An 11145-nucleotide genomic window follows, 5' to 3' on the forward strand; every position below is an offset into this window, starting at 1 on the left:
AATGTCTTGGGAGCAGGGAAGCACTAGATACTCGTATCGTAAGCACGACAAAGTCAGCCTCCAAGGCATCGAAGGACATGGCGTACGTTCTGGCTAAGGAAAGGTGCCAAGAGTCCAAGGTGCCAAGAGGTGGTTAAAAACTATTGCAGACAAGGAATGTATGATATCGGACTCTGCAATCTCTGTTCAACATCGGTTGCAGTTATGTGTGTGAAAAAAATCTTGCATATAAAAAAGTTCGGGTACGAGTACGTTTAATCATTAGTAGCAACGTTTCCAACCGACAACGGGCTTCCGCTGTCCCAAGCCAGGCAGCCATTAGATCACCTTTTCGGGTCATTACGGTTTCCTTTCAGTCAAAAATAAAAGATAAATAACAAGAAATTCTTAATTGCATTTTAAAAATATATTGAACTAGTTTTTCTTTTTAAGTACGAGCAGATCCTCCACATAGGCGAAGCTAACATTCGTATCGAATTGGGGTCTGTTATAGAAGAGCCACTGCATCGACAACATATAATCTCCGGTTGGAAAGGGCAGTCGCAGTAGCTCGGGCTTCAGATAGAAATCCTTGACAATCTGTGGACCCTGTGGGGGGGTCTTAGCAGAGATTTGAATCCAAGAATATTGAAATATCACTTACCACATACGGACATGTGTGGTTGATGTTGGAAAATTCCTGGAAAAGATTGAAGACGATACGTATAAACGGATTATTTCTCTTCTGCAAAAATCGGCACACATCGACGGTTCCTTCCAGAAGCCACGGCTGGAAGCCGTTTGCTCTTTTGAAAATCTTGGCATGAAGCGATACATTATTTATCGAATGTAGTATCGTCCCATTCATATTGAGGAGCACCTTTTCCCGACTGACGGCCTTCAGGCGACAGTTATTGAACACAAACGCGGATGTATTGTAACTCTTGCAGACGAAGTTCGTGAACCTAAAGACCACAGCATCCTGTGGAGTATTTGATAAATTTTTTCTTTTTTACGAAAGTCTGAAGCCTCCTGAAGATGTGATATTTACATTAACTTCAAAGTTGGCGGCTAGGAAAATTCCAAAGAGAACACCGAAAAGCAGCTTGGACCACATGATAATGCTGTACCGCTGATTCTGCGACTAAATGATTCTCGAATGCCTAATCGAGTGCCCAGTGGATTTCCGCATGACAGAATCACTAATATACTCCACCTATATCGTTTCTTGTGTCATTTATTTTCAATTAAAAGTGAACCCATTTTCCATTTGTAATTGATCTGCAGTAGATCCTCCACATATTGGAAACCAACATTTGTATCGATTTGTGGGTTCTTATCAGAGACGCAACATTTCGGGCTTCAGATAAAAGTCCATGACGATCTGTGGTCTATCGAAATTTTAGATGCTGTTGCAGGTATGATTAAAAGCCCATACATTATCACAACAAAGGGTAGATATCGCTTACGCCAATACTTACAGGAATTAAATTTAACGTCGAATAGCTAAGGCCTATATGCACTTGCCCTTTAAAACATCTGGCCATGAATTGAAATATCTTCAGAGGAAGGTTTTCGACCACCAACCAGAACTGATTCAAGTTCGTAAACTTAAGGTATCCTGAAATATTTCATCTGTATGTTCTACTTTAAGATACATTTCTTACGTTACGTGTCGAAGTGAACGGCTAAAAATACTCCGAAAAGAGCTCCAATGATCACGTTTGACCACATGGTGCTGAATAGATAGATCATCTGTAAATCAGTTGCAATGAGTCCAAGATGTTTTGACAGGATCATACAGAAAAAACGGCGATCAACGGCGCAGAAACAGAAAAAGAGCGAGAGAATTTGAATACACGGCGGTAGTGATAACTCACCCTTTACTAATAAGCCACACTGGGGAAGAGATAGAGAAAAAGTGCTCTTGAGCATGACCCAATGATGAAAAAAAGGGGGAACGTTGTGAGTTGCTGCGGCGACCGCAACTCTACATTAAGACCCGATACATAGTCAGTATGGCTACATTGAGCGACAATGTGTGCGTGCGGGAGAGACAGAAAACGTGTCTGAACGTGTCGTCGGGCGCTGCATAGCCACTGCAAATTGATTTGTTCCTTTTGGCTATAAAAATGATCCGATCTGATCTGAATCCAGATTCAGCAATCTGATAGATAAGGTCATTATCTATGATTCTGCGTTTTTAGTTCTCTCGAATCTGCAATATTGTGGATGCCCCAGATTTTCGCCTTTTGTGGGGGCGGAAGTGGGTGGGGCGAAATTTTGAAACAAACTCGTCAAGGTCCGATATCTCAGGAGTGTAGATCAAAAATTTGGTTGCTTTAGCTTTTATAGTCTCTGAGATCTAGGCGCTAATGTTTTACGCTAAGCAAAGCCGGCTATGCTACGTGTGTGTCAGAAAGAGACAGGGCGAGAAAAAATGAAATTGTTTTCTTGATGCTGGCTATAATAATAATACGATCCAATTCAGATTCTGCAGTCTAAAAGATGTGGTCATTTTCTACGATTCTGCGTTTTTGGTTTTCTTGTATCTTTAAAATTGTGGATGCCACAGATTTTCGTCCTTTGTGGGGGCGGAAGCGGGTGGGTAGAAATTTTGAGATATACGTTTTATAGTGAGACCTAACAGGAGTGTGGATACCAAATTTGGTTGCTCTAGCCTTAATAGTTTCTGAGATTTGTAGATGCCCCAGATTTTCGCCTTTTGTGGGAGGGGCGGAGTTTTTAAATATACTTGTAACAGTGACATATCACATAAGTCTGGATACAAAATATCGTTGCTCTAGCTCTTATAGTCTCCGCTCACTAGGCGGACAGACAGACATGGCTCTATCGACTCGGCTATCGATGCTGATCGAGAATATATATACTTTATGGGGTCAGAAACGCTTCCTTCTGGACGTTACACACATCCACTTTCCCCACAAATCCAATATACCCCTGTACTCATTTTGAGTATCGAGTATAAAAAGTAGCTTGTACAAATAATGAAATAGATAAAAAAAAGGCCTAAAATTGTACAAAACACTGAAAAAATGTACCTAATACATAGGTATGTATGCAGTTTATTCGAAAACCCATTATTTCAATCTACAACACATGGATTATTTGCTCTTCAACAGATCCTCTACGAAAGTATAGCTAATATTCGTATCAAATTGTGGCTTCTTATCGAAGTACCACTGAAGTGCCAATAAATAATCCCCCGTTGGAACGGGAAGGCGAATTAGCTCTGGTCTCAAATAAAAATCCTTGATAATCTGTGAGCCCTGTAAGATAAGTTTCAGATACTGAAGTTTCGAGAAATATCCGCATAATCTTACCATGTAGGGGCATGTGTGATTAATGTTGGTAAACTGTTTGAAGAGCCCATAGATTATAGCAACAAAGGGTTGATTTGGCCTTCGCAAATACCGGCAGGCATCAAAAGTAACGTCGTAGAGCCAGGGCTTATAGCCGCTTGCTTTTTTGAAAATCCGGCCACGAACTGTTATATCATTAGCCGGAGTTAGTACCGTCGCATTCATATTGAGGAGCACTTTGTTTCGACTGACGGCCTTCAAACGACAGTTGTGGAACACGAACCACGATTGGTTGTAACTCTCGCAGACGAAGTTTGTAAACTTAAAAACGACCGCAACCTGTGAACTCGAATTAGTGCAGGAGCTGTTTCACTAGAGGTGTATGGTTATATTTACATTGGAATCGAATGTAGAAGTTAGAAATATTCCAAGTAGAACACAGAACAATAGCTTGGACTGCATTGCTTCTAATCGAACGATAAACGAATGCGAATTAAATCCCAGTAAAGCAATATTTTAATCCAGAGTTCATTCCGCTCTAGTAGCTTTTTTTCTTCAATTTAAACTCAATTTGTATACCCTTCCAGAGGGTAGGAATATGTGATAAATCCACAATGAGGAATGCATTCCAGTTCATAAACGATAAATGTTCTTCAAAATGCTTCACAAGGGTATATAATGCCTCGGTATCAGAAGCTGGGACTCCCATGCTCAAATGAAAAGTAATTAAAACTGATGTAACTATTTTGATTTTGTTTTAATTGTTGCTTTTATCTGCTTGCCCGTTTTCGGACACATTAAGCGAACGTCAATAGGACCGGTACTTAGTTTCTATATATCCTAAAAGTATGCAGTCAAAAGAGTTCTTCATCCTCCATTCCGTCTTTATAAATAGACTGACCATGAACCTTTCCGTAACCTTTCCCCTAATTACAATACTTTAGTCCATCTGTTTTCCTTTGACACTTTTGCTTTTGTTAACTTTCTTCAATCTTGAATTGTGTCAGAGAAACTACCATTGCCTGCTTGTAGATGCTCTTATGTTGTACATTTTTTGCTATGCAGTTTAAGGGACCATAGTTGAAATCTGAAGAATAAAGAATAAACCAGAATTGACCACGAAATTATTCTCAGTGTATGATCTTCTAGCCTTTGCTGGCCGTTATTCTTGTTATCTGGATAGTATATTCCTGTCGAACGTAGGCCCGAAGACGGGCCCTGAATTGCTGTTTTGCACCTTCCCATCTCCAGTTGTAAGTCTGTTTTAGTTTTCAGACCTTGAGCCGAGACAAGACGAATGGATGCGGAAATTAATATCAGCCGGCAATGTATTAAATAAATTCATTGTTCTTCATTTATTTGCATAGAATAGAATAAAGGTTTTTCCTTATTTGCTGTTCAGGAGATCCTCCATGAACATAAAACTGAAATTCGTATCAGATACTTGACGTTTTTCGAAGAACCACCGAAGCGCTAGCATGTAATCTCCGGTAGGTAAGGGAAGACGCAACAGCTCGGGCTTCAAATACAAATCCTTGATAACCTGTGGACCCTGTAATCGGATCTTAGATGTTAATGGAAACGATTTTATTAAGTCTCACCACATAAGGACACGAATGATTAATGTTCGTGAACTCTTCAAACAGCCCAAAAATCAATTTAGCAACTGGGACGTTTTGCTTTCGCATGAACCGACAGGCGTCAAAGGTCACATCGAAGAGCCAAGGCTTATAGCCATTCGCCCGTTTCAAAATTCTCCCATGTATTGTGACACCATGGGCCGGATTTAGTAGAGTCGCGTTCAAATTAAGGAGCACCTTGTCCCGTCTGACGGCCTTCAAACGACAGTTCTCGAACACGACCCAGGACTTATTGTAGCTCTCACAAGCAATGTTCGTAAACTTGAAAACGACTGCATCCTGAACATTGGGGAATTATTATTTTGCCAGTTCAGACTAGGAATTTTCCACATACGTACGCTAACATTGAAGTTAAGTATTAAAAACAGTCCGAGAGGACTGCCGATCAACAAACGGGAAGGCATCGCTCCAGCTCTTGGTTGTCAAATAACGTTCGAGAGTCCAAGTTTTGTTTTTCTTTCTGCATCAAAGAGTCCATTTACTGTAAGTGATCATTCCACTTAGCTTAAACTACATCCGGCGATCATCGATAGTATCTCAATTGTAGGAAATTATTGGTACACAATACAAATCTCAAATAAACACCTATCCCTCAATAAAAGCCATGCAAAAGCCACCCCGACTACGCAAATTCTAGTATTCTTTGAATCTCCAGGGTTCAGCGGTATTTATCTCCGAGTTTTAGCTCTTCAGGAGATCCTCCATGAGCGCGAAACTCACATTCGTATCAGATTCGTATCAGAGAATTCATTCCACATGAGTAGCTTTGATTGATCAATTAAAATTTAATTTGAATACCATTCAAGGGGCTATCGATAGGTGCATCTGTCTGTGTATCCGTTTATCTATCCGTAGATAGATAACCGTGGAAACTGTTCGGAAGGGTATACAGATATCGTAGTGCCTCGGCAACAGAGTCCGTAGTGACATTTGAACTAGCTGTAGGTCAGTGATACCAGCAATCTTCTTAAAAGGGAGATCATGTTTATATTCCAGAAACATTCCATATTAGCTTTCTTAACGATAGTACGATTATCTTATTTATAGAAAATAATTTGCATCGAGTCGTAATTGGTTTAGTCTGAAATTGAAAAGTTGTTGCTCTCAAAACTTGTGGACTAATATTGAAATTCTATCCTAAACGAATGCGAATTGAATCCCAATTCCTAACCAGAATTTCTTCTGCATTAGCAGTTTTTTCAATTCAATTTAAATTCTAAATTAGATGCCCTTCCAGAGGGTATAACCCTGTTCACAGTGCCGATCGGATCCTAATATTAAAATTATAGATCTTCGTCTTATCTGCTTACAAGGGTATAAATATAATGCCTCCGCATCAGAATCTAGGCCTCCTTTCACGTTTCAATGAAACAATTGATTCGCCCGTTTTAATCATTTATTTATAGAATAGCTGGTCCAATAAGGAGTGTAGAAAATGAAATTTTAAAAGTCAACCAGCCTAATGATTTCTATAGGACCAATATTTAATATATAATAAATAACTTATCTAATAGAACACTGATTTCCATTCCAATTTCGGTATTATTTCAACCGTAACTGCTCTAAGTTTTAAAATACAAATTGCAGTCTAACAATTATTATCCAATTTTTATCACAAAAATCAAATATAAAACTTATTATTAATTTGTATTAAAAAAAATCCAAATAACAAAAAAAAAATAACACTTTTATTTTAAAAGTTACACATAAGAGTTAATCCCGTAACTATTATTATTTTAAAAATAAAATTTAAATTGATTATATGTACTTTTTTCAACCAAGTGGAGTACGATCCTTAAAATTCGACCTTGAAGGACATGTGATGTATTATAACTAATAGATATTAAATTTAAAATAATAGCTACGGAATAACTCTGATTTGTAACTTTTAAAACTTGACCATTTGGGCATGGATACTGACTTGATGCACTGGATATAGTCCTGTTCCGTCTCACTGCCTTTAGGCGACAGGTAACTGTAACACTTTAACCCAAGATTAGTTCACCGAATCATATACGAAGTTTGTTATCTTCAATCTGGAAGCATCCTTTTTAAGAGAATGGCAAAATTACTCAAAGGTGTGCCAGCACTTACTCTGGATATACATAAGCTCGATGGTAAAACAAATTTAAATCGATATATCGTTGAAATTTATCGGATATTGGCATCGTTAGAGATATCGTAATCGTTGGATCGTAAGATTAGTCTGTGTATTTTGAGCTGACTTCGAGATTGTTCCCAGGTTGTGTTCTTCGGCTTGCTGCGTAAAATCGTACTATTTTCGAGTGCGCTATTTGGGATAGTACTTGGTACTAGGAGGTCGGGAGGAACATCAACCGAAAAGGAACTCTTTAATTGCGTGGACTATGACAAGAATTTGTTGCAAATCCATCTATTCTTGATATTACAATTTCTTTCCTATTGATCTGAAATGTATGGCAATTCCATTTCGATCATTTGCGTTGGGTACATATATCATCTGTAGACGATCTGCAGTCAGTGCTGATATGAAAACCATTCGCATTCACATGTTCTAGTATTTTTCGAGCTAATATTAGAATCAAAGCCCCACCGATTCATCAACAATTAACGAAGCGATGGGCTCCGGGCTCCAGCATTGAAAACCATTGCCCCAAACAATAGACGGATCAGTGGGGGCTGCTTCTGTTCTGTGGCCGTCGAGGCACATTAAAACCAAAGTTTTATTTAGTTCCTGTTGCATCTGCGGAACACATGTGAGCCCCGTGGAATAATTGGGGGCACTGCCCCATTTTGTTTAGTCTCGGGTTGGTTGGGTTGGGCCTTTGGCCAGTCAGTCGGTGGCGACTCTGCTGTGCACAGCTGCCTCCGGCTCTGCCTCCTCTTCTGGCAACCGGACACACTCGCCCGTTGAATTTGAGCTTGAGTTTTTTGACTCCACAAACCATGGCCCATACAAACGACGACATTAGCCCCAAAACATCAACAACAATGGTACACAAAATGGGCCTACGCATGCGACAATTTGCTGTGGCTTCGCCTCGATGTGAAAAGATCAAAGTTAAGGTAACGAATACGACATATTTTATGCTGTGAATGCTCTTCACAGAATATTTATGTACACCCCGCACTCCCAACTAATGGAGGATAGAGTGATCCTTGCAGAGAATTCAAATGGACTCCCAGAAACTTAAATAATATTTCCTACGTGTCTGAAGTTGTATCTGAACGAATGACCGATTTGACAGATCTGCGTATTAGCACTCTGTAAGAAGATATGAAGATATACAACCTTAAAATGGGGTTCTCCCTTGGCAGAATACTCCATTCAGAAGTGATCAATGTCTGGTAACTTCTTCACTTGGTTTTACTTGAATAAAACATTCAGGCACGCCCTGAAACAAACTCAATTTATACTGCTTATAAAAAACCCCAAAACGTTGTCCATGTATGAAATATTAATTTCAGCCACACAGAGTATTCTTGGCAATCTTTTCTGTAATTTTTTGGGGCTGGTCTTCGGGGCGTGTTCTTTGGCTCCGCGGCTCTACGGCTGTACGGCTCTGGAGTTCTGACTTTTGGTGGGTGTGTACGAATTTAAATTTTTAACATGTAACTCATTTTGAATGCAAATAAAATAATCTTTCGCCCTGCCACGCGAAATGGGTCAGGCCGAAAAGTGAGCGTGTGCCGGGTCGAGGGATTAATTAAATAGCCCCCCTCAGTCCGAAAACACCGTTTAGTCCATATAGACGGTATTATTAATGAAGAAATTTGACTGTCTGACATTGGCTCGGGTCCGGGGAGGTCCGGGAGGTCTGAGGGGCGTTTGAGAGCTAATGAAGCGAGAGGCGATTGGAGTTCAGAGATCGGTTTCCGTTGGCGCTCTGATGCCAAAACAATTTGCTTGGAATTGCAGGCAGCAAAACACAGCAGTTGGCCCCAACATGTAATGTATCTGTAAGCGTAACTAACCGATACACAGATACAAGATACAGAAATTGAAATCAAATTGCCGCCAGAGAGCTGTACGAGTATCTTAGAATGCAAATGCTGCAGTATATTGTTTGCTCTGGCTCCGACTGTGGCTTGGTTGCTTTTCCTTTCATTTGCTTGATTTTTCGCAATTTTCCTGCTGATTTGTGCAAAATTTGTTGCCCCAAGGCGACCCGATAAAGACAGAGATAGAGATACATGTTCATGGAGATGGCAGCAGCTGCAGATAGAGATGGAGGCATGCATGTCACAAGCAAACAGTTACAAATTGCCACTCGGTGGCCACAAGAATGTGCCATGATAAGTCAATAACTATTATTAACACAAACTGACATTGTCGGAGGCTGTACCGCCGCGGCGGAGATCGTACTCTAGAGTGCAGATACTGATGCTCTGATACTCCGATATACAATTTCAATTGGCGTTGATTCGTATCTTTTGGCTGCTCTGCGGAGCGAAAGTGCATCTGGGGCCTTATCGATATTGAAATGTTAATGAACTGAAAATTTTGCGTGTCGAATTGTCGAATAGTTCGCACTGTGGCACCGTGATAATTGCCCAGATATTGTACAATGATATGAGTGTACCACTAAAAAAACCAAGATTGTAGCTCTGGCTGTTGCTGCTGCTCTGATTGGAAAGGCAACAACGAAAGACAAAGACCAAATACCAAAAACCCAAAACCGAAACGGAGATGGAGACCAAGACCCAAGTCGAGCCTTCACTTCACACTTCACTTTCCATTTGGTTGTTTTTCTTGGCCACGCTTGAGAAATATTTCAATTAATGCAATCAAAGAAATGAGCTGGCCAAATCCACACACACACACACACACACACAAACACACACACACGAACACAACAAAAGGCTAAAAATAGACATTCAATATAAATTTTCAATCATTTTTTCTTGGCATCTATAGAAATATTTATCTTTTTCCCTCCCTTTCCTTTGACGATTTCCATGTTCGATTCTGGATCCAAAAATAGTTTTCGATTTGCACACAAAATGCACTTGAAAGCGTGTTCATGGGGCATTGTTTGTTCATTGCAATTTATTTGTTTTTACTGTTTAATGTTTTCCCGATTGAAGTCGTTGATCTTAACCTTGTTGAAGAGGTTTTTTCTCTTAGATTTTGAAGCATGCATAAGAATATCATGGGAAGTTCTCAAGTCAGAACTATTTAACGAACTTTCCTTGTTGGAAGCACTAATAAAGGGAGGTAAAGGTATGCCTTATCTGTCTTTTCTCAAAATGTACTAGGAATGAAATTCTCTTAATTGATATAAATAGTATAGAAAGAGATTGTGCAAGGAATGTATTGGCTTATCTTCAGGAAAAAGTTCATCGTGCATCTCTTGGAACAATCGGAATACTTTGGCGTACACAGACTCGTATCATCTCAGAGACCGTTGATTGTCAGGCCAACCGACTGTCGTTGCACAACACTGGACAAGTGAAAACGTCAGATGAAATGCTTGGTGGCATGGAATGCTCTCTGGCATGCCATGCCATGGCATGTCGTCTGATGTATCTCTGATAGTCGTATCTGCTGGATACATATTACAATTGAAGCGCATTTATTTATGAGACAGCTCACAACCCACGACATGAACTGGAATGAAAATGGAGAGGGGGATGGGTGTGGGTATGGGGATTCGGTTTGAGTGAGTGACTGATGGCTGCACATCGGCGACCACAAAACAAACGGCGACACTTTCAATTGCACGCCTCCAACTCGGATTCAGATTCGGATACGGATCGGGGCTTGGACCGAGACCTGGTCGCACTTTCTCGGTGTCACACGGACTAGGCTTTGATTTGTTTTCCCGCTGCTTTTCTCGCTCGCTTTTTATGGCTTCTTTTGGCGCAACAATTTGAATGTCATTAGTGTCACTGGCCGGCAGCTAACGGAGCTTGACACCCGTCTCCTCCTCCGCCTCCTGAAGACCCAACCGGTGACGGTGACGGTGACGGCGATGATGTGCCTCCCACCTCCATCCCACTTTTCAACTGCGAGCGCGAGTGCGAGCGCTGTGAACGAGTTCGTGTTCGTGTTCGGCTTCGGGTAATACAATTTTAATCTAAAGTCACGTTAAAAATTTATTACAATGCCACTTTTCACCTGGTCAACACAACCAGATCCACGGCCAAATCGGTCTCCGACTTTTGGATGGTGCTCCACTTTTGCTTTTTCCTTACCGAATCGGAGAGTGTCGCCAGCTCCA

At 40.5% G+C, this 11145-nt stretch overlaps 1 protein-coding gene across 1 annotated transcript; it reads right to left on the reverse strand.

Moving 5' to 3' along the window:
* Positions 1-414: 414 nt before the first annotated feature.
* LOC108153871 lies at positions 415-1096 on the reverse strand. The gene is made up of 3 exons (XM_033388906.1): positions 1031-1096; positions 644-961; positions 415-588 (listed from the first exon to the last, which is right to left on the reverse strand). The coding sequence occupies exons 1-3, from the start codon at positions 1094-1096 to the stop codon at positions 415-417; spliced, it is 558 nt and encodes a 185-aa protein (XP_033244797.1).
* Positions 1097-11145: the final 10049 nt, after the last annotated feature.

Source organism: Drosophila miranda, chromosome 2, assembly GCF_003369915.1.
Source record: "Drosophila miranda strain MSH22 chromosome 2, D.miranda_PacBio2.1, whole genome shotgun sequence".
NCBI classification, from domain to species: domain Eukaryota; kingdom Metazoa; phylum Arthropoda; class Insecta; order Diptera; family Drosophilidae; genus Drosophila; species Drosophila miranda.

Excerpts from the sequence above, each read along its gene's own strand:
- LOC108153871 (XM_033388906.1), bottom strand. The coding sequence starts at position 1,096 with ATGTGGTCCAAGCTGCTTTTCGGTGTTCTCTTTGGAATTTTCCTAGCC. Across the intron at positions 962-1,030 it reads CCGCCAACTTTGAAGTTAAT|GATGCTGTGGTCTTTAGGTT; the intron begins GTAAATATCACA and ends AATACTCCACAG. Across the intron at positions 589-643 it reads ACCACACATGTCCGTATGTG|GGTCCACAGATTGTCAAGGA; the intron begins GTAAGTGATATT and ends ACCCCCCCACAG.